We start from the raw sequence: 24103 nt of genomic DNA, 5'->3' as shown, positions 1-24103 counted from the left end.
TGAGGTCCCTTCCAACCCTGATATTCTATGATTCTATGAACAAGCCTTGTGGATAGAGGGGAAGTGGTAGACGTGGTATATCTTGACTTTAGTAAAGCTTTTGATACTGTCTTGTATAACCTTCTCATAAACAAACTAGGGAAATGCAACCTAAATGGAGCTACTATAAGGTGGGTGCATAACTAGTTGGAAAACCGTTCCCAGAGAGTAGTCATCAGTGGTTCACAGTCATACTGGAAGGACATAACGAGTGGGGTCCTGCAGGGATCAGTTCTGGGTCCAGTTCTGTTCAATATCTTTATCAATTATTTACATAATGGCATAGAAAGTACACTTATAAAGTTTGTGGATGATATCAAGCTGGGAGGGGTTGAAAGTTCTTTGAAGGATAAGATTAAAATTAAAATGATCTGGACAAACTGGAGAAATGGTCTGAATGATGATGAACATTAATAAGGACAAATGCAAAGTACTCCACTTGGGAAGGAACAATCAGTTGCACACATACAAAATGGGAAATGACTGCCTAGGAAGGAGTACTGTGAAAAGGAATCTGGGGGTATTAGTGGACCACAAGCTAAATATGTGTTAACAATGTAACACTGTTGCAAAAAAAGAAATCATTCCAGGATGTATTAAAAGGAATGTTATAAGCAAGGCACGAGATGTAATTCTTCCGCACTACTCCACGTTGATTAGGCCTCAACTGAAGTATTGTGTTCACTTCTGGGTGCCACATTTCAGGAAAGATGAGGACAAATTGGAGAAAGTCCAGAGAAGAGCAACAAAAATGATTAAAGGTCTAGAAAACAAGACCTATGAGGGAAGATTGGAAAAAATTGGGTTTGTTTAGTCTGGAAAATGGGTCTGATTCTTCTCCTCCTCACCACTGTGTAAATCAGGAGTGACCCTAGAATTATGGCAGTATAATGGAGCACTCAGTTGGCCTCCTGGTCAGCGATCAGAAGGCGTGAGCTGACCTTTCTGTGACGGTGCTGTTAATTCCCTGGTAAGGAAAGCCAGAGGTGATGGAGATGATTTGTGGGCATGACCCACATGTGGATCTCAGGGGAAGAGCAGATTAGGAAAGGCATCGCCTATCACACAGTGCTGACATAGAGGGAGATTGTGATTAGGCACCTTTGCCCATAGTCCCTGCAGTGTATCAGCACTAGGCCTAGGCCTGAATTCCCAATTACCCAGCCCTCTTTATACCACTCTAGTGCTGAGAAGAGAGACAAATAGCCTAAGTCGCATTATGCTGAGGCTCCTTTATTCCACTTTGGCAGCATAAAGAGGCCTTAAAGGGTGTTGTGAAGGGACCTTAGCAGTCAGATCCAAGTGGAATGCAAAAGCATCTCCCGAGGCGTGCCAGAGCCTGCTGCTTCAGACACTCCTTTGCAAACTTCTCTATTGACAAGTCCAGATGAGATTTTCCATCACGCACCCAGCGCCACTGAACTCATCCATGCTGCAGGGAGCGCCTTACGTGAAGGAACACACGTTTGTATGCTAAGCTATGACCTGTTACTGAGTAACCAGCCCAGTCCAATGCAGGGAAGGGAAAGGGGGCGGGGGTCCATTGCAGCTCAGGTGGCTTTTAAACATCGCTAGGAGAGAAAGAGAAAGACAAAAATTAGTCCCTCCTGCTGGGTCACAGAGCAGATCGAGATTGACACTACTTTTCATCCAACCACCTCAAAATATTTTATGAGGCTCCCTCCAGCAAACTGGAATGAAATCCAGCGAACTCCATGTGACTTTGCACCCCATAATGCTTCATGGAAATATGCTTATGAATGTAAATATGACATAACTGAAATATGTTTTATGCTACATATGCCATGTAACATATCTCTGCAAAGGTTATAATCTACTGAATATATTCATCCTATTTGTATGCACGTATCATTTTTGTATTCGAAGTTATGAATATTGGCTATGTACTTGTTTGAGTTTAAGTAGCCTTAGTAAAGCATTTGGTCAGCTTCCTGAGAAAGGAATGTGCAAATTAAGTGCCCACTCAAAAAACACTTAAGTGACAATGGATCTTGGAAGACTCCAATCCACAGAAGAAGTCTTCCTGGAGAAATTCAAGATAGCATGTGGGCAATGGCCGCTTCCTATAAAAACTGTGTCATGCATGGACATGTGACTTGCCCATGTGACTCCAAAACTCCATCTTGGAGCTGGATTCTGCATAGGAGAGAGGAGGGGGTCTCCACCCACAAGAGGAAGTCTATTTAAGCCCTTGGAAACCCTTCCATTTTGTCTTCAGCTGGCTCAAGAGAGAGCCTCTCCACCCTCAAAGGATACCTGAAAGAAACTGGAACAAAGGACAGTAACCATGGTGGTGTGAGTGATTGCTGGACCCAGACTAGAAGGAGCCTAGTCTGTAAATGTAGCTTACTGGAGCATCTCTGAGGGTGAGATTTCATCTGTAATCACTTTCTTACTGTATTAGGTTTAGACTTCTGTCATAAATATAAAGGGAAGGGTAACCCCCTTTAAAATCTCTCCTGGCCAGAGGAAAAATCCTCTCACCTGTAAAGGGTTAAGAAGCTAAAGGTAACCTCACTGGCACCTGACCAAAATGACCAATGAGGAGACAAGATACTTTCAAAAGCTGGGAGGAGGGAGAAAAACAAAGGATCTGTATCTGTCTGTGTGATGCTTTTGCCGGAGACAGAACAGGAATGGAGTCTTAGAATTTAGTAAGTAATCTAGCTAGGTATGTGTTAGATTATGATTTCTTTAAATGGCTGAGAAAATAGCTGTGCTGAATAGAATGAATATTCCTGTCTGTGTGTCTTTTTTGTAACTTAAGGTTTTGCCTAGAGGGATTCTCTATGTTTTGAATCTAATTACCCTGTAAGGTATTCACCATCCTGATTTTACAGAGGTGATTCTTTTTTACTTCTATTAAAAGTCTTCTTGTAAGGAAACTGAATGCTTTTTCATTGTTCTAAGATTCAAGGGTTTGGGTCTGTGGTCACCTATGCAAATTGGTGAGGATTTTTACCAAACCTTCCCCAGGAAGTGGGGTGCAAGGGGTGGGAGGATTTTGGGGGGAAAGACGTGTCCAAACTCCATTTTTTCAGGAACCCAGATAAAGTTTGGTGGTGTCAGTGGAAATCCAAGGGCAAAGGGTAAAATAATTTGTACCTTGGGGAAGTTTTAACCTAAGATGGTAAAAGTAAGCTTAGGAGGTTTTCATGCAGGTCCCCACATCTCTACCCTAGAGTTCAGAGTAGGGAAGGAACCTTGACAACTTCCATGTTTTATTTTATTTTGTTTGGTAATTTACTTTAGTCTGTCTGTTATTACTTGGAACCACTTAAATCCTACTTTTGTAGTCAATAAAATCACTTTTTACTTATTAATTAACCCAGAGTATGTATTAATACCTGGAGGGGGGGCGACAAACAGCGATGTATATCTGTCTATCAGTGTTATAGAGGGCGAACAAGCCGTAAAACAGATTTATTTGGGGTTTGGACCCCATTGGAAGCTGAGCATCTGAGTGTTAGAGACAGGAACACTTCTTAACCTATTTTCAGTTAAGCCTGCAGCTGTTGGGGGACATGGTTCGGACCTGGGTCTGGGTTTGTAACAGGCTAGCGTGTCTGGCTCAATCTGGCAAGGTTCTGGAAGTTCCAAGCTGGCAGGGAAAATGAGTTAGAAGTAGTCTCAGCACATCAGTTGGCAGTTCCCAAGGGGTTTTCTGTGATCCAACCCGTCACACTCCACTGACAGTGGGGTCATTAAGAACCCCAGAGTCCTTACAATGACTGAGAGCGTCTGCCCCAGCCCCGCACCTCACTCTGGGGCCATAAAAGTTACACAAGAAGAATCGCCCCAGGGAAGGAGCAGTGCAGGGCTGGCAGGGGCAGACCTGTGCTGGCAGAGGCAGACCTGTGCTGTCCACCTCATAAGCCCCAGAGGATGGGTCATGGAGCAAGAGGGGTAGTCTTCACAGTCTGCTGACCTGCAGCAATTCTGGGCCGATCTAGGCTGTGAAGCAGCCTTATTATAAACTAAAGCAGCCCATGGCTTCTCTAATATATGCCAGGGGCTGAAGCAGAAGCAGAGCAAAGGTGGCACAGAACAGAAGCAGAGCCATTGTCTTTACTCCAACAAAAGTGGTACTTCAGGTAGCCATGGCCAGTGGTTTCCGTATCACAGGTGCTGGGTGGGGGGTTCCTAGCTGCCAGCCCTGAAAGTTCCTTCTGGGATCCAAGGGTACATCTACACTGCAATCGGGAGAGGTGACTCCAGCATGGCTAGGGCTATCTGAGCTAGCTTTGATCGGGGTAGTGGCACCGGCTAGCTGCCTGACCATTAGCCTGTCTCTGACCCTAGACAGGTGCTCGAGCAGGTAGTCCAGGCGACTTTTACAGTCACTGCTCTTTTTAGCAAGCTAGGTCGATCCAAGACAGCTCAGGTATGCGTAAACGAGCTGCAATCACGCCTGACTGCAGTGTAGACATACCCTGAGAGTCAAGCTGGGGACTTTCCTTCTTGGGCACCAATGCCAGCGTAACACCGACAGACCCCTGTCATCAGTGGGCAGTATTGAACCTAGGATCTCTGGAGCTTAGTGCATGAGCTTCTACTGCATGAACTAAAAGCCATATGGCCCTCAGCTAAGGCTGTAGAGCAGGCTCATTAATCTCTCCCTAAGTGGTCTTGGTGCCACTAGATGGAACAGAACACCACACCGAGGAAGTGTGTGGGTTACACCAGCAGTACAGGTTCATCAAGGCTGGCTTCATCTTCAGGGAACCTGTTCAACCCTATTGGGTACAGGGGGGTTGCACAGGCATAAGTGGTTGGAACAAGAACAGGACCATCTCACTCTTCCACTGCCGCACTGGATCTACAGGGCCAACAGAAGGAACTGCAATTTTGTAGGGTTGGTTGAAATATTGCCATCAAAGCTGTCGTGCCAACAGACAACCAACCAGGCTTTCACTTTAAATGACCATTTTCAAGGAGAGTATCAGCTTTCCTTGAACTTTTTTGATTTTTTTTCATCAGACAACCAAAAATCCAAAAACCAGTGGTGGATCCTCCAGCACTCAGCATTCTGTAATCAAGCCTGATGCCTTTCTAACAGATCTGCTCTAACAGGAATTCTTTTGAGGCAGGTCGCAATGGCCCTTCTTGGCCTTGGAACGTATGGAATCTATGAACCAGGCCAACCACAGGATCACACCTGTGGAGAGTGAATGGCCATGCTGTCTTAGAAGGAGCAGCCCTTTGAAGACCCCCTTACCTTCTTGAGAGGTCTCGCGCCCTCCAAGCTTCAAACACATCCATGATGTTCCCCACGACCTGCCCGCTGGGCAGCCGCAGCTCATCGGAGATGTCGCCGTTGAAGTTCCCGCAAGGTGCACACAGATTGTTAGCCAGGCTCTTGCTGACTGTCACCGTAACCTCCCCACTCAGGCTGAACAGAATCTTTATTCTAGAGCCCTGGACAATCATGATGGTGCCCTGAGACTCACTTACAGACAAGGTTTCGGATACCTTCACTGGGAGCCGCCTTTGGTGCCCTCTCACCTGGAAGGCACAGACAAGGAGGTCAGAGAAAAGCTGGGCAGCATGGGAGGGAGTGAGACAGAGCTAGTCTATGGACCCCAGTACAAGGCAATGGGGTCTGGAGTCGCTAGGTCAGATCTTGCTCTCAAACAAGTGTAAAACCTGAGTAAATCCATTGCAGTCAGGGGTGTAACTCTGGATTGAGACTGACGTAACTGAGAGCAGGATCTGCCCCTCCACTCTGGGAGATGAGCCTATCACTTTCCAGTTCTTCTTCTCCTCATTGCATGGTGTGACTAAGGGAGTCAGTTCTCCTTTTTTTCTGACGCTAACATGGTCTTCGTTAGCTCACGTTTCCGTAATTAGTGGCATTATTTCGATTGCAACAGCACCCAGGAATCCCCGGGGTGGTTCGGGACCTCTTTGTGCCAAGTGCTGTACAAACACAGACCAAAAGCACAGTCTTTGCCCCAACGAGCTTACAGCCTAATGCTTCATTTTCAGCCAAAAGAAATGTGGGTCAGATCTAATCATATTGACTGTCAAGGGCAATAAATGGGGGTCACCAGTCAACTGAGGCAGGGAGATCCAGCCCAGAACAAGTATTCGACTGGTACTCAGGAAACCTGGGTTCTGTCCATGGCTCTGCTACTGACTTCCTGTGTGACGTTGGTCCATGTATCTTCTATCTCCCTTTGTGTCTATTTAGTTGTATACTCTGTGTGATAGAGACCCTGATCTCAGGGGGGCAGGGACTGTCTCTCGCTGTGTGTCTGGGCAGCGCCCAGAACAATGGGGCCCTGATCTCAGCTGGGGCAGGGACTGTTTCTCACTGTGTGTCTGTGCAAGGCCTGGCATAATGGGGCCCTGATCACAGTTGTGGCCCATTGTGCTGCCACACTTGGGTGTCCTGAGTCCTAATTTCCCACCCCCGTACTTTAATAGAAATCCATTTGTTTTAAGGTCTGTAAATACACGGATTAGAGCTGGATGGGGGTGGAATGGTTTTCCAGTATTGCCACAAGTTTTTGAGAGTTTGAAATTTTTTCTCATCCTGAATCAGTATGGAAAGTCTTCAAATTTTCGCAAACCAAAAATCTGAATTTTTGTTTGTTTGTTTTGGGTCAATTGAAATGTTTGGTTTCAGTACAGTTGGGTCATTTCTATTGTGACCTTTTTCCTTTTAACTTCATTTTTAGACTAATTCATTTAAAATCTGAAACTCAAAGTTATTCTGAAATGGAAAACCAGAATTTTTCATTTTGAAAATATGGAAATGTTTCATTTTGAGCATTTTGGAACTCCTTTTTCAGAGTCTTGTTCCACTTGGGAGCTTCGTCAAACCCAAGCCTGTATCACAAAAAGTTTTGGGTTCAACGAACAGGCATTTTTTGTCCAAAAAACAATTTGTCAAAAATCCTGCCCATAGCACAGATATGCATTTTTCATCCTTGTTTCTGGCTGGGATCAGGACTAGATCTACTCAAATCACCATCGTCCTGATCCACAGATCTCACACATTTTACGAAGGTGAGTGGTCTCCTCTGTCAACATTCTTCCCAGTGGTTGCGTGGTTAAATACCCTGGTGAAGGTCTTTTGCTCACCACAGCTTCCTACAACTACTGCAGGTGAGACTGCTGGCATGTCAGGAACAGCCTTGCTATTGGTAGCAGTGTAGGCTCACCATTAGAGGAGGAGGTTAGGGATTCCCAGCTCCATGTGGTGCTTAATTCACTGGTTAGATGAGTGGGCTAAGATTCAGAACTCATGGGTTCTAGTCCCACCCCTGGGAGGGGAGTGGAGTCTAGTAGGATTAGAGCAGGAGTGAGATGGGAGCCAGGACTCCTGGGTTCTATCCCTGGGTCTAGTGATTAGAGCAGCGTCCTCAGAGGAGTCCTGCACTCTATTCCCAACTCAGTCACTAACTCACCATATGACTTTGGGCAGATCACTTCCCTTCAATAAAGCAGGGATCTTAATATTGACTCACCCCCTCCCCCAGATTTTTGCCCCTCACCCTTGGTTTAGGGTGTGCTAACCCACCTCCTCTTACCCAAATCTCCTTTTTCTTATTGACATGGATAAGACCCTCGTCAAAGAAAACGGAGATGCCTTCAGGAACGGCCAAGCCACCTTCTCTGAACACACTGACCACCATCCGGAACCAGGGGAGGTTTACCCCTTCGCAGAGGGAAGTCACTTCGTAGACCCCATCAAGGAGGACTTCCCTCGTGACACCATCAAAGGAGGTGAACCATATTCCTGGGGCCAGCGTGCACCGGCCCATCTGCTCCACGCAGCTGTGCACCCCATTCCTGAGCATGCATTTCTCCTCTTCGGTACAGTTTGTTTCCTCACAGATGACCTCGCCTGAAGCGTGGCAGGTGCATTTCTCAGAGCAGTTGCTGGAGACAAAGCTCTCCCTGGCCTGCAGGGAAATACCCAGACAAAGAACTTTGTTAAGTGAATGCAAAGGGACTCACACCTCGGCAGGAGGGACTGGGAGCAGCAATATATAGAGCTATGGGAAAGCCCTGCCGTGAGAGGATCAATAGAGAGAAGGTGTCAAGGACCTTTCAGAAGCAATAGCTTAGCAAGGCTGATGACGGAGAGAAAGAGCAGGTGGATACAGCAGAGAGAAAAAAAGCAAGGTGCGGGATTTAACTGGGAATTGGTCCTGCTTTGAGCAGGGGGTTGGACTAGATGACCTTCTGGGGTCCCTTCCAACCCTGATATTCTATGATTCTATGATTCTATGATTGACCGGTCTCCACACTGAGGTCTAATAACATCAAGACCCAACACCTACCAACATCCACTGCCCAAGGTCTGACAACAAGGGGGGCGGCTTCAGTGTTGATTTTCATGTGAAAGGCAGATTTGCCAACCAGAAATTAGGCCAAGTCCCACCAACACTCTTCTTTACACACAGTCAATGCTCTTGTTTTCCAGGAGCCAGACTGGAGGGGAAGAGCCTCATATTCCACTCGCTGCCCCCCTGAACTAAGGCTGGATCGGAGCTGGTCCCCTGGAGGGGAAAGGCCCCATCTCGCATTGCCCAGCCACCTAAGCCAACCAATCCCCCCACCCTGGGCTGGATCAGAGTCAGAGGCCCCTAGAGGAGAAAGGCCCTGTGTCCCATTTCCCCAACCCACTAAGCCAGGCAGTCCCTCTGACCTGGGGCTGGCTCAGAGCTGGCACCCCTAGAAGAGCGAGGCCCTGTGTCCTATCCCCTGTCCCCCTAAGCCAGCCAGTCCCCCTAGCCTGAGTCTGGAACAGAGTTAGACCCCCTGGAGGGGAAAGGCCTGTTTCCCATTCCCTAGACACTTCCCTACTTTACACTTGCTCAGTCTCCAACATGCTGGACAGTTTCATTCCCTCATGGTATTTCCTTCCAGATCTGTTTTACAATTTCCTGCAAACAAGCTTTATCTCAATACCTGGCTATCTGGATACCTGTCTGATTTGAGCCCATGCTCAGAACTTTCTGGGAGTCACATTACATCCCAGGTACTGGTCAGTTCCTTAGATCGAGCCACCGAGGCTGCTTCGTGAGGTCCATAACCTGTGAGCATCGTTGATCAAGTCTGCCCTGCATGGGCAATTACACAGAACCAATGAAACTCCCAAAGACCTGACACCCCCATGAGATGCTCTGAGCTCAGTGTAAAACTGGGAAGGATCTTCTGGGAGCAGCCTTTGCTTTGGTTATTCCAAAGGCCTGTTCTGGAATATAGAAGACCATCCCTGTTCTCAGTGGTGGCAGATGACAAAATAAGGAGCAATGGTCTCAAATTGCAGTGGGGGAGGTTTAGGTTGGATATTAGGAAAAACTATTTCACTAGGAGGGTGGTGAAGCCCTGGAATGGGTTACCTACGGAGGTGGTGGAATCTCCTTCCTTAGAAGTTTTTAAGGTCAGGCTTGACAAAGCCCTGACTGGGATGATTTAGCTGGGGTTGGTCCTGCTTTGAGCAGGGGGTTGGACTAGATGACCTCCTGAGGTCTCTTCCAACCCTGATCATCTATGTTTCTATGATCCCTGTAATAGAAATGATGGGCCCCACGTTTTGTATGCACAGCTGCCATTGACTGCGGAAGCTGCATGGTTGACTCTGAGGGCAGGATTTGACTCTAGGTTTTAGGTATAGCCACATAGTAGGATACAGAACATGCCACTCTACAGTCACTCTAACCCGCATTGGGAATCCCATTGCCAGAGGAGAATGGCAGAATCGGGGAGAACAGATGGACCAATAACCCAGCACCCACCTTGATGTAGCGTCCGTTGTGCACACACCCACACCTGTCCATGGAGACACATGCCTCCCCGTCAGACACATATTCTGGATCACACCAGCAGCCTTCAAAGCACTTCCCAGTGCATTGGGCAGGGGCAAACAAGCTGGCACAGGTGAAATCGCAGGATCTGGTACACAACTCATAGTGGCTGTTTGCCGGGCAGGCGAGGGCTGGAGGGACAGAAGAAAAATTAGGACCATCACAGACAGAAAGCCAAGATAAGCTGAGGTCTCCCACCTAAATAAACAGAGGCTCCTACTTAGCCTAGAAGTCTGAGGGGTATTGTGGAGGTTGGATAGCACAAAAACTACAGCAGCTATGGGTTAATGAAGTACAGATTGTAGATTGTCCTGTAGACTTACGGCAGAAGGAGGCCGTTCTCCAGGTCTCCATCTTGGCCCCAGCTGCTTGGCATGCAGCCACATAGGCCTGCAGGCTCTGGCAGAGGGTCTCTCCCCTTCCGTTGGTGGCACACAAGTCATAGAGACAGTGGCTGAAGTACTCAACAGGACTGATTATTGAGTGACAGTGTCTGAAGGGACCCGAGGTGGCTGTGATCAGCCCACAGGAGCTCTCAGTCTGGTACAGCGCTGTCTGGGCTGCATCACAGACAGGGCACTTCTCACCACAGCCATTGGAGCATGTGGCAGCATCAACAGGCACCTTCCAGGAGGTGACAAACTCATCCACATTCTGGGTACTCTTCACACCGGGCAGCAGGAGATCATCGTTCTTGTCATCGTTAAAGTTGCCACACAAGCCGCACACATGTCCCTTATAGGTGCTGGGGACGGACACTAGGAGGTAGGAGGCAGTGTCATAAAAGATTTTGAGGCCAGAGGCTGATTGGACAATGATGCTGTTCCCCTCTTGATTGATCCAAAGCTTTCCATCGTCCGTAGCCAGTGGGAGGGTGAAGAGCTCACCACCCACCTGTGCCAATGAGAGAGAAATTCACCCGTCACTGATGGAGACTCAGCAGTGTCCTGGTGTGTTTTTTACACACACACACACACACACACACACACACACACACACACACACACACACACACACACACACACACACCGTTAGTGCTATGTAAGACTAATCGCAAACAGGGACTTACCGCAATCTTCCACTTCCTCCCCCTCTCCATGGCGATGGTGTAACCATGCAGCGACACCACCACTGTCCTCGTCACAGCCATGTGGCCACCACCAGGGCTCTCATTCTCCACCACCACAGAGAAGTTCCCCAGTCCAGAGTCTCTGCTGCAAACCTTGGCCAAGGTGTAAGTGCAGGAGCCCTGGAAGTCAAAGGCCCGTCCGTCAAAGGAGATGTAGTGAGGTCCACCAGATGCGACGCATGTTCCATATCCCGTGGCGTGGCAGCCCAGGACTCCGTTCTCCACCCGGCACTCCTCATTGGCTCCACAGGAGGCCTCCTGGCACTCAACGACCCCATTGTCTTTGCATAAGCAGCGCTCCTGACAGGAGGCGCTGGGGTAGAACTCCTCTCCCTTCCTGTAATACACGGCCTTGTGCACACAGCCGCACTGTGCGATGGGGATACACTTCTCACCACTCAGGGTGAATCCAGCGTCACAGAAACACCCTTCAGCACAGGGCTTCTCACACTGATCTAGAGCCCACAGGTCGTTGCAGTTGGAAGGGCAGCTGATTCCACAGAGTTCATAGTGAGAGTTAAGGGGGCAGGTGGGTCCTGAAGAAAAAAGATCAGAGAGAATTTGAATTTGTGTGTGAGGAGAAATGTGGTTGAACTAACAGATCATCTTGGTCAATGTTCTTTTCACATCCGTTCGGATATGGTTAAAGCAGGGGACTGGGAATCAGGACTCCTGGTCCTAGCTTCATCTCTGGGAAAAGTATAGTCTAGCGATTAAATTAGGGGAGTGGCCATCAGGACTCTTGGGTTCTGTTCCCATCTGTGGGATGAAGGGTCACCTCTTGACTAGAATAGCGGGAGTCGGCATTCCTGCATTATGTTGCAAGCAGGGGGGCTCAGAACTCCTGGGTTCTTTTCCTAGCTCTGCTACTTATTTAAGGAGGACACCTTTGGCCAAATAATTTGACAGCTCTTTTCCTAATTTTCCCAACCAATCAAATGGGGATAACAATACTTACCTACCTCGAAGTGATTACAAGACTTAATGAATGTTATAAAATGTTTCTACTTCTCTAAATGCCAAAGTATTAATTCAATTTACTCTGGAAAGGCAAAGTGTACAGCTTGGTCTACACTACAGACTTATGTCAGTGTAAGTACATCGCTCAGGGTTGTGGAAAATCCACACCCACACAGTAACATGACACAGAATGAAAAAAATATTTCAGGGACTGCAATTTTAATTGCATGGTGGAAATGTCTAGGTCTAGAATCTGTAACAAAGATGTCGCACTGTAAATTAAAACTCAGAACTGGGTGGGTGAACAATTCTGACCCCACCCTGCAGAGGGCGTTGGTGCACATGGGCAGTCGCCAGTCCCTAAAGCAGAGTCCCGCAGGCAACACTCACGGCAGAATGAGGCCGATCTCCACTGCCCTATCCGGATGCCCCTGGCCTGGCAGGATGTGACATAGGCGCTGATGGCGCTGCACAGAGTGTCCTGGTGACCCTTGTACTGGCACGTGTCATAGAGACAATCGTCGAAGAAGGGAGCTGGGTCGATGGCCCCGTGGCACTGCCTGAATGGCCCGTTCTGTCGGGTGAGGACCCCGCAGTACTGGTCTCCCTTGTAGGGTTGTTTCTGAGCCTCACTGCAGACTGAGCAGTCCCCGGTGCAGCTAGACGAGCACCCTGGGACCTCCCCCACCTTCCAGCTCTCTGCAAACTGAATCTCATCAGATGTCTGAGTTCCATCCTTCATGGTCAGATCATCGCTGGGGTCCTGATTGGCATTGCCACAGAGGCCGCAGACGGTGTTGGCGTACGTATTGGGTAGAATGACCCTGGCGTAGCTGTACCAGTCAAAGCTCACTCTCAGGTCGAAATCAGTCTGGATAAAGCCGTGGACTCCACTGATGTAGGCCTTGAACTTGTGCTGGTGGGAAAAGGGCAGGTCCACAAAGACACCATTGACCTGGAAAACATACAGTAGAGATTGTCAAGGATTTCACGCAGTGCACTCAACATGAAATAATTCCATTTCCACGGAGCTGCCATGGATGGTCTGGCTCCAGAATTTCTATTTCTGAATTGGGTGGAGGGTAACCCATTGCATTAATATGTCATCCCGTTGCCCCTTACTATTGCCCTTTCCTTTTCTAAAGGTCCTTCTATCCAAGGAGTGCGATGCAGTTGAAGCATTAAAGACTAGAGCTGGGTGAAAAATCTCACACAAATAATGTACTTGCTCATAAATGCAGCTTTCGTTGACCAGAAATTATTTCCATATTTGATAAAAATTGGAGGGATAGCTTTGTTGGAAAAACAATTTCAGGCTGGATGCACAAGGCACTGTATGTGCACGAGCAGTTTCCTTTATAACCGTTAGCCCAGTCTTTAGGGCACTCACCCAGGATGTGGTAGACCAGGGTTCAATTCCCCAACTGCCTGATACAGAGCAGGATTGAATTTTGGTCTCACATTTAGCACCTACTAGGCCACTCTAGGATAAAAGGTATTCTCAGTCTCTCCTGCTGAAGCTGTTCTACTTTGTATAACTAACTAGTCAATGGAGCAGGAATTTGAATGTGGGTCTCCCCCTGCCCCAGCTGAGTGCTTAACAGCCGGGAATAGAATCATTCTTATTCTTGCTCTCTGGGCCAGGGACTAGTCAAGTATTTCATACAAAGTGGAATAGCTTCAAGAGGAGCGACTGAGGGCATATCTACACTACGGATGCTATGTGCTGTTGTTGTGTCAAGGTCGAAACACGTCCTACGTTGATGGAAGGGTTTTTTCCATTGGAGGTAGGTAATCCACCTCCCTCGGCAGCGGTAGCTACATTGATGGAAGAATTCTTCTGTCAGCCTAGCTGTGTCTACACCAAGGGTTAGGTTGGCTTAACGACAGTGCTCGGGAGGGAGGGGGTGGATTTTTCACTCCCCTGAAAGATATAGTTTAGATTGATCAAAATTTTAAGCATAGCCCTGCCCCAGAATATCCTATAGTCCAGTAGCTAGGGGACTCTCCAGCAAATTCGAATTCCTTCTCCCCATCAGGCAGAAGGAGGAATGGAATCCAGGTCTTCCACATTCCAGGTGAGTGCTAAAGGGAGTCATTATCACCGCTGGCGACTGCATGAACCTAGCCCATCATTTCCTTGGCTTTTTGTTGCCCGGAAACAAAACAAAAAGTTTCGTTTCAGGTTGAACAGAATTTTTGTCAATATTTACGGAACTTGAAGTGTGTCAAAGAACCAGTTATTTGCCTAGCTCTACTCACAACAGCCCTGTGAAGTGAAAAGGTCTTATTACCCCCTTTAGAGTTGGGGAAATAGGCCAGGTCTACCCTATAATCTTACATCGGTATAACTACGTCGCTCCGGTGTGTGAAAAATCCACCCCCTGAGCAACGCAGTTACACTGACCTAACCCCCGGTGTAGACATTGCTCTGGCAATGGGAGGACTTCTCCTGTCAACATAGCCACTGCCTCTTGCGGAGGTAGATTAACTACGCCGACAGGAGAAGCCCTCCCATCAACGTACTAGCGTTTTCACGAAGCGCTACAGCGGTGCAGCTGCATCAGTGCAGTGTTTTAAGTGTAGACCTGCTCACAGAGGTACAAAGATAGGAAGCGACTTGTCCTAGGTTATTAAGCCAGTCAGGGGCAGAGAGAGGAATAAAATCCTAACTGTCTGAATCCCAGCTCAAACTACTTCCCCTACTTCCCAGGAGCAGAATGCTGGAGCTCTAGTTCTTAGCACCTTCTGCTCTAACCTTCTAGTCCCCACAGCTGTGATAGAACCTTGGAGTCCTGGCTCCCAGCCCCCCGCACCAACCACTGGACCCCACTTCCCTCACAGAGCCAGGGATGAAATCCAGGAGTCCTGGTTCCCACCCCCTACTCCAACCACTAGACCCCAGCTCCCTCCCAGAGCTAAGAAGACAACAAAGAGCCCAGACAAGAGATCACTGAAATGACTTCCTGTGTTCCCCAGTGATCCTGCATCCCTACCTGGATCTTGCGTGGATGCTCCTGGCTCAAGCTGATGGTCACATTGTAGACCTCTAAGGTCACCCTTTTGGTGAAGGACACGGCCTTACTGCCTCGGTTGTTGTTCTCCACTTTGACATTGAACGGGGTAAGTGTGGGGTCCTCGGAGCAGAGAGCTGCAAACTGGTAGATGCAGGAGCCCATGAAATCATACTTTTTCCCATCAAAGGTGGTGTAGTGAGGGTCTCCAGTACCTATGCAGGTGGAGTAGCTGATCGTATGGCAGCCACGGACCCCATTGACCACGGAGCATCTTTCTTTGGCCTTGCAACTGGTCTTTCTGCAAACCACTGTGCCCAGGCTGGAGTCACAACTGCACCGAGAGCGGCAGTTCTCATCGTCCCAGAACTCCTCACTGGGTTTGTAGTAGTGGCCGTTGTAGTCACAGCCGCAGCTCCCCAGGGGGATGCACTTGTCAGCACTGAGGATGTAACCGTCATTACACTGGCAGGTCTCCACGCAGGGCTCCTGGCAGGAGGAGGGGGCAGTTCGGTCAGAGCAGCTGGAGGGACAGGCGTTCCCACAGGCCTCGTAGTGGCTGTTCTCAGGGCAGGGCAGGGCTGGGACAAGTTTGAAAAGGGGAGATTTAAAAATACAGGAAATGAATGAAACAACCTGCCTAAACGCAGTGAGAGCTACAGAAAAATTCTTACACGCAGTGCATTGTCCACCCAGCATGAAACAGCCATAAGTGAGGTGGAATTAACTTCTGCATTCAGAAACCAAAAGGCCATATATGTCTGCAGCCAAATCTCACAAGCCATGAGTGAATCATCAGGGTCAGCTCTTGGGTATAAAGAACACTTAGGGTCTGCAGGGAGTGCTCAGTAAGAGTACTCTCCCTTGAGTTAGTGCTGACCTTAATGGCACAGTGTGGAGCGAGGGGGCACTGTTCTGCAAACAAAGGAGCCAGGTCTGATTAGGAGGTGCTCTCCACTTGAGTCCATGCTGACTCCAATGCTCCAGTGTTGCACTAGGGGGCACTGTGCTTCAGGGAGTGGGGTGGAAGGCTTAGTAGTGGATGCTCATCCTTGGAATCAGTGCTGACCCCAATTCCCAAGGGTGACACTAGGGGGTGTTGTACTGCAAGGAGCAGAATAGGGAGCTCAATAGATGGTGCTCAGAGTCAGTGTTGATCCCTATGCCCAAGAAAACCAGTCATTCACAACTCTATGCTCAGGTCATTCACCATCCCCTCCACCGACAGAGTGAACAGATGGGCTACTGGAACTGAGCTGAAACCAGATTTACCATTTCATTGGAAATACCAAGATTTTGGATTTTCTTCTGTTCCAAAAGGGAACGGAAATGAAATTCCTGTCCCAGACATTATTGGAGGTCGATCAAAGTGTTTTATTTTGATAAAATCAAAACACTAACGTCTGGTTTCAACCTGATAAAACTTTTAAAAAATGTTTTATATATCTAAAAAGAATTAATTTTGTTGTCAAAAGTCGTTTCAAAATGAAAAATCAAAATGTTCCATCCTGAAATGTTGTTGACACACTTTGTCTCACTTTTTGAAATTACATTTTTTCAAAATCTGAACTTTTTTCTAAACATTTGGAATTTGACAAGAATGGCATTTTTCCTCAAAACTCTGGTGGAATGAAAAACATCCAGGCTTCTCTACTGACTAGCCTGATCATGCCTGTGTCAGTAAGGACACTAAGCTGTCAGACTCACCACAGCCAGATGGCATCCTCCAGTCATAGACGGTGACCCCGTAGTCTCTGCAGGTTGCTGCGTAGGCCTCCAGCGCCTGGCACAAGATTTTTGTAGCGCCCCTGTTCAGACACACGTCATAGATGCAGCTATCAAAGAACTCAGTGGAGTTCACTCTGGAGTGACACTCTCTGAAGGGCCCTCCCGGTGCTTTGCTGATCAACCCACAGTGACTGTCGCCCCCGTACAGCTCCTTTGTACTCTCATCACATGTCAGGCAGTTCTCTTGACAGGAATCCCAGCAAAAGGGATCCAGGTCTTGGACTTTCCAACTGGCAGCCCAGCCCACGATGGAGGAGACTCTGGTGCCGCTGGCTGACGTCATGTCATCTTCAGAGTTCTGGTTGAAGTTCCCACATAGGCCACACGTGGACCCATAATAACTGCTGGGGAGGGTGATCACCAGATGCCAGTCCCAGTTGTATGCCACCCGGAGACCAAAGTCCGTCTGCAGGACGGCGCGGAAGCCGCTCTGGTACACTCTGATTTTACCATCTGACAGTGTCACTGGGAGACTGGTGATCACACCGTTTAGCTACAGACAAGGACAGGATGGGGTGTTATTGCTCTTTCATCCTAACTTGTTCTTATTGCATATGTCGCCTCACTCATTTCGACTATACCTCATTGTCACTCTAACCAGTGGCATATACAATACGGGGAGCCACATCCTTCATCATAAGAACATAAGAATGGCCATACTGGGTCAGACCAAAGGCCCATATAGCCCAGTATCCCGTCTTCCGACAGTGGCCAATGTCAGATGCCCCAGCGGGAATGAACAGAACAGGGAATCATCAAGTGCTCCATCCCCAGTCGCTCATTCCCAGCTTCCGGCAAACAGAGGCAAGGACACCTTCCCTGTTCATCCTGACTGATAGCCATCACTTTTTACCCATTCCTTACTCTGAAAGAACCAGTGAAATCAATCGAGTTGGCCTGAATATATTAAGAACAGGTTCGACAAACACCTGTCAAGGATGGTCTCGCTATACTTAATATTGCCTCAGCCCAGGGAGATGGACTTAGATGACCTCTGGAGGTGCCTTCTGGCCCTACATTTTTAGAATTCTGTATAGAGCACTTATCTATCTACAATATCTACCTACAGTATCTGTCTGTCTGCAGAATTCTCTATGTCTATCTACCCATCCACACTACCTAGCGATATGACTAGTCACCTAAAGAATCTAACCATCCATCCATCCATCAATCGACCCACCCACCGATCTCTCTGTCCACATTATCTAGCTCTATTATATACCCACCCACAGGATCTACCTACAATATCTGATTATCTAGAGGTGTCTAATATGCAACCCATCTGATATATTTGTATGACACATTGGGAATCTCCAGAATCTAAGCTTTCCATTTCATTTTTTTTATTTATTTATATATTGAATTGTTTGTTTGTTTGTTTGTTTGTTTGTTTGTTAAAAATAATTTTTTGGCCTTTATGGCTGCAAGGAAAACCTTCCAAATGTGCCCCAAGTGTGACTAGTTCGGCAATATCTGCCTGAGTCTGCAGAGAGCCTGAAATGATGACCCCCAATGGTGTAAACTGCACTGCCCATACTAAGCGGATCAGAGCATCAGCTGTAAACCCCATGGATAACACTTCAGAGACAACACTAGCTATTTAAGTCCTATGTGGCAAAAGTGCTTCCCCCACATAGAATTATAGAATCATAGGACTAGAAAGGACCTCGAAGGTCATCTAATGTGATCCCCTTCACTCATGGCAGGACTAAGTATTATTTAGATCATCCCTGAGAGGTGTTTGTCTAACCTGCTCTTAAAAATCTCTCATGATGAGATTCCACAACCTCCCTAGGCAATTTATTCCGGTACTTAACCACCCTGACAGTTAGGAAGTTTTTCCTAATGTCCAACCTAAACCGCCCTTGTTTAATACGGATGGGGGGTGTTCAGCTGTTGTGACCTGCACTGGATGTGCTATGTTTGTCTTTCTTCCACAGGACAGAAGCGACTTTGTCTGTACAAAGTGCAAGCTGGTCTCCATATTGGAAGAGAAGGTTCAAGGTCTGGAGCAACAGGTATCAACCCTGCGTTGCATAAGAGAAACTGAAGATTTCCTGGACAGACGTCAGGATATGCTTCTACGGGCACAAGGTCCTGAAGATTCAGAGCAGGCTGTACATCAGGGACAGGAGGATGGTGATGAAATTTGGCATCATGTGACCTCCAGAAGAAAAAAGGGGAACGTCCATGTACCAGCAACGCAGATACAGGTAAGTAACCGTTTCATGTTCTCTCCACAGGTACTAATGCGGAGAGTGGACCCATGATACATCTGAGGGAAGGGAACAGAAGGAGACTCCACCGATTGGAAGGCATGAAATGCACTGTCCTAGGGATGGGGGTTCCACGACCACCGCTCCCAAGAGAAGGAGGCGGGTGGTGGTGGTCGGGGACTCGCTCCTCAAGGTGACTGAGTCATCTATCTGCCGCCCCGACGGGGAAAACCGAGAAGTCTGCTGCTTGCCAGGAGCTAAGATTCACGATGTGACGGAGAGACTGTTGACACTCATCAAGCCCTCGGATCAATATCCCTTCCTGCTTCTCCACGTGGGCACCAATGATACTGCCAAGAATGGCCTTGAGCGGGTCACTGCAGACTACGTGGCTCTGGGAAGAAGGATAAAGGAGTTTGAGGTGCAAGTGCTGTTCTCATCCATCCTCCCCGTGGAAGGAAAAGGCCTGGGTAGAGACTGTCGAATTGTGGAAGTCAACGAATGGCTACACAGGTGGTGTCGGAGAGAAGGCTTTGGATTCTTTGACCATGGGACGGTGTTCCAAGAAGGAGTGCTAGGCAGAAACAGGCTCCACCTAAGGAAGAGAGGGAAGAGCATCTCCGCAAGCAGGCTGGCTAACCTAGTGAGGAGGGCTTTAAACTAGGTTCACCGGGGGAAGGAGACCAAAGCCCTGAGGTAAGTGGGGAAGTGGGATACCGGGAGGAAGCACGAGCAGAAGCACGTGAGAGGGGAGGGCTCCTGCCTCATACTGAGAAAGAGGGGCGATCAGCGGGTTATCTCAAGTGCCTATACACAAATGCATGAAGCCTGGGAAACAAGCAGGGAGAATCATAGAATCATAGAATATCAGGGTTGGAAGGGACCCCAGAAGGTCATCTAGTCCAACCCCCTGCTCAAAGAAGGACCAATTCCCAGTTAAATCATCCCAGCCAGGGCTTTGTCAAGCCTGACCTTAAAAACCTCAAAGGAAGGAGATTCTACCACCTCCCTAGGTAACGCATTCCAGTGTTTCACCATTGTTGCCCTGGAACTGGAAGTCCTGGCAAAGTCAAGGAATTATGATGTGATTGGAATAACAGAGACTTGGTGGGATAACTCACATGACTGGAGTACTGTCATGAATGGATATAAGCTGTTCAGGAAGGACAGGCAGAGCAGAAAAGGTGGGGGAGTTGCACTGTATGTAAGGGAGCAGTATGACTGCTCAGAGCTCAAGTATGAAACTGCAGAAAAACTTGAGAGTCTCTGGATTAAGTTTAGAAGCGTGAGCAAAAAGGGTGATGTCGTGGTGGGAGTCTACTATAGACCACCGGACCAGGGGGATGAGGTGGACCAGGCTTTCTTCCGGCAACTCGCAGAAATTACTAGATCGCAGGCCCTGGTTCTCATGGGAGACTTCAATCACCCTGATATCTGCTGGGAGAGCAATACAGCGGTGCACAGACAATCCAGGAAATTTTTGGAAAATGTAGGGGACAATTTCCTGGTGCAAGTGCTGGAAGAACCAACTAGGGGCAGAGCTCTTTTTGACCTGCTGCTCACAAACCAGGAAGAATTAGTAGGGGAAGCTAAAGTACATGGGAACCTGGGAGGCAGTGACCATGAGATGGTCGAGTTCAGGATCCTGACACAAGGAAGAAAGGAAAGCAGCAGAATACGGACCCTGGACTTCAGAAAAGCAGACTTTGACTCCCTCTGGGAACTGATGGGCAAGATCCTTTGGGAGTATAACATGAGGGGGAAAGGAGTCCAGGAGAGCTGGCTGTATTTTAAAGAATCCTTATTGAGGTTACAGGGACAAACCATCCCGATGTGTCGAAAGAATAGTAAATATGGCAGGTGACCAGCTTGGCTTAACAGTGAAATCCTTGCTGAGCTTAAATACAAAAAAGAAGCTTACAAGAAGTGGAAGATTGGACAAATGACCAGGGATGAGTATAAAAATATTGCTCGGGGATACAGGAGTGAAATCAGGAAGTCCAAATCACACCTGGAGTTGGAGCTAGCAAGAGATGTTAAGAGTAACAAGAAGGGTTTCTTCAGGTATGTTAGCAACAAGAAGAAAATCAAGGAAAGTATGGGCCCCTTACTGAATAAGAGAGGCAACCTAGTGACAGAGGATGTGGAAAAAGCTAATGTACTCAATGCTTTTTTTGCCTCTGTCTTCACGAACAAGGTCAGCTCTCAGACTGCTGCACTGGGCAGCACAGCATGGGGAGGTGACCAGCCCTCTGTGGAGAAAGAAGTGGTTTGGAACTATTTAGAAAAGCTGGACATGCACAAGTCCATGGGGCCAGATGCGTTGCATCCAAGAGTGCTAAAGGAGTTGGCAGATGTGATTGCAGAGCCATTGGCCATCCTCTTTGAAAACTCATGGCGATCGGGGGAAGTCCCAGACGACTGGAAAAAGTCTAATGTAGTGCCCATCTTTAAAAAAGGGAAGAAGGAGGATCCTGGGAACTACAAGCCAGTCAGCCTCACCTCAGTCCCTGGAAAAATCATGGAGCAGGTCCTCAAGGAATCAATTCTGAAGCACTTAAAGGAGAGGAAAGTGATCAGGAACAGTCAGCATGGATTCACCAAGGGCAAGTCATGCCTGACTAATCTAATTGCCTTCTATGACGAGATAACTGGCTCTGTGGATGAAGGGAAAGCAGCGGACGTGTTGTTCCTTGACTTTAGCAAAGCTTTTGACACTGTCTCCCACAGTATTCTTGCCAGCAAGTTAAAGAAGTATGGGCTGGATGAATGGACTATAAGGTGGATAGAAAGTTGGCTAGATTGTCGGGCTCAATGGGGTAATGATCAATGGCTCCATATCCAGTTGGCAGCCGGTATCAAGTGGAGTGCCCCAAAGGTCAGTCCTGGAGCCGGTTTTGTTCAATATCTTCATAAATGATCTGGATGATGGTGTGGATTGCACCCTCAGCAAGTTTGCAGATGACACTAAACTGGGAGGAGAGGTAGATATGCTGGAGGGTAGGGATAGCATACAGAGGGACCTAGACAAATTGGAGGATTGGGCCAAAATAAATCTGATGAGGTTCAACAAGGACAAGTGCAGAGTCCTGCACTTAGGACGGAAGAATCCAGTGCACCACTACAGACTAGGGACCGAATGGCTCGGCAGCAGTTCTGCAGAAAAGGACCTAGGGATGACAGTGGACGAGAAGCTGGATATGAGTCAACAGTGTGCCCTTGTCGCCAAGAAGGCCAATGGCATTTTGGGATGTATAAGTAGGGGCATTGCCAGCAGATCGAGGGACGTGATCGTTCCCCTCTATTCGACACTGGTGAGGCCTCATCTGGAGTACTGTGTCCAGTTTTGGGCCCAACACTACAAGAAGGATGTGGAAAAATTGGAAAGAGTCCAGCAGAGGGCAACAAAAATGATTAGGGGACTGGAACACATGACTTATGAGGAGAGGCTGAGGGAACCGGGGATGTTTAGTCTGCGGAAGAGAAGAATGAGGGGGGATTTGATAGCTGCTTTGAACTACCTGAAAGGGGGTTCCAAAGAGGATGGCTCTAGAATGTTCTCAGTGGTAGCAGATGACAGAACAAGGAGTAATGGTCTCAAGTTGCAGTGGGGGAGGTTTAGGTTGGATATTAGGAAAAACTTTTTCACTAAGAGGGTGGTGGAAACACTGGAATGCATTACCTAGGGAGGTGGTGGAATCTCCTTCCTTAGAAGCTTTTAAGGTCAGGCTTGACAAAGCCCTGGCTGGGATGATTTAATTGGGGATCGGTCCTGCTTTGAGCAGGAGGTTGGACTAGATGACCTCCTGAGGTCCCTTCCAACCCTGATATTCTATGATTCTATGATTCTATGAAACCCATTGCTTCTTGTCCTGTCTTCAGATGTTAACGAGAACAATTTATCTCCCTCCTCCTTCTAACAACCTTTTATTATTCTTGAAAACTGTTATGTCCCCTCTCAGTCTTCTCTTCTCCAGACTAAACAAATCCAATTTTTTTAAATCTTCCCTCATAGGTCATGTTTTCTATACCTTTAATCATGTTTGTTGCTCTTCTGTGGGCTTTCTCCAATTTGTCCACATCTTTCCTGAAATGTGGTACCCAGAACTGGACACAGTACTCCAATTGAGGCCTAATCAGTGTGGAGTAGAGTGTAAGGGAATGTCCACACTGGCAAGTTTCTATGCAACAAGTTATACCACTTTTATTAAAGTGCTGGAATTAAACCGCTGTTGCGTGTCCACACTGTGCTCCTCAGGACAGTGGAGCGCATCCACATTCGCAGCTCTTGCAATGGCAAAGAGAGCAGTGCATTGTGGTAGCTATCCCACTGTGCAACTGGCCGGAGGGTGCTTTGGGAAGGGTTTGCAATGCCTCATGCAGCTGGCACAGCGTCACATGATGCAGGTTTCCCAATCCCATTGTTCCATGGGCATCCTACTACGTTGCCAGCAGCTTTTCAACTGAACTGGGGAAGACGCAGTGTGTTTGTGTGTGTGTGTGTGTGGAGGGGGGACAGTGTGTTTTGGGGGACAGAGAGTGTGTCAGCATGCTGTCTTGTAAGTTCAGACAGTAGCAGGAAGCAACCAGTCCTGAGGCAGGGGGAGGGGGAAACCCCCGACATCGGCCCCTGCCTCCCTCCCCAGCTCTCTGCACGCAATCTGTCTGTCTCTCTCTCTCACACACACACACACACACACACACACCTCTGTCTTCAACAGCAGGAGCATTCCACAGTAATGGTTTGCTCAGCACAGCAGGCAAGGGCTGTCAGAAATGGAGCTTTGTAAGGGGAGGGGTGCATGTCTCCAGGGCAGCCGAGTTCAAATCAATGAGGAGAGCGGCCCCTTGAGGGATTATGGGACACTTCCAGAGGCCAATCGATTGTTTTCTGCGCTGTAATGTGTTTACACTGCCAATACAGCGCTGGAGCTGCTTTGCTTTAAGGCTTACGACTCTCGTCGAGGCAGTTTTTTTGCAATGCTGCAGCTGAGGAGTTTCTGCGCAGTGTGGCTTGGCAAGTGTGTACAGCTTGGGAGTTACATCCCAGAAAGCTGCTTTACTGCGCAGTAACTTCCCTGTGTAGACAAAGCCAAATAATTACTTCTTCTG

The 24103-nt window shown here is 48.0% G+C and overlaps 1 protein-coding gene across 1 annotated transcript in view; it reads right to left on the bottom strand.

Moving 5' to 3' along the window:
- Window positions 1-1251: 1251 nt before the first annotated feature.
- Window positions 1252-24103, bottom strand: part of LOC311512416 (IgGFc-binding protein-like) — a 133643-nt gene continuing 110791 nt past the window's right edge. The window contains 9 exon segments of the mRNA XM_084613629.1: window positions 1252-1610; window positions 5279-5565; window positions 7599-7973; window positions 9816-10015; window positions 10208-10778; window positions 10954-11549; window positions 12364-12928; window positions 14970-15568; window positions 16695-17268. Coding sequence (XP_084469755.1) covers window positions 1601-1610; window positions 5279-5565; window positions 7599-7973; window positions 9816-10015; window positions 10208-10778; window positions 10954-11549; window positions 12364-12928; window positions 14970-15568; window positions 16695-17268 — 3777 coding nt within the window. The 3' untranslated portion in view covers window positions 1252-1600.

Source organism: Lepidochelys olivacea (assembly GCF_965140295.1).
Source record: "Lepidochelys olivacea isolate rLepOli2 genome assembly, chromosome: 24".
Taxonomy (NCBI): domain Eukaryota; kingdom Metazoa; phylum Chordata; order Testudines; family Cheloniidae; genus Lepidochelys; species Lepidochelys olivacea.
This window is presented reverse-complemented; position numbering and strand designations above follow the sequence as displayed.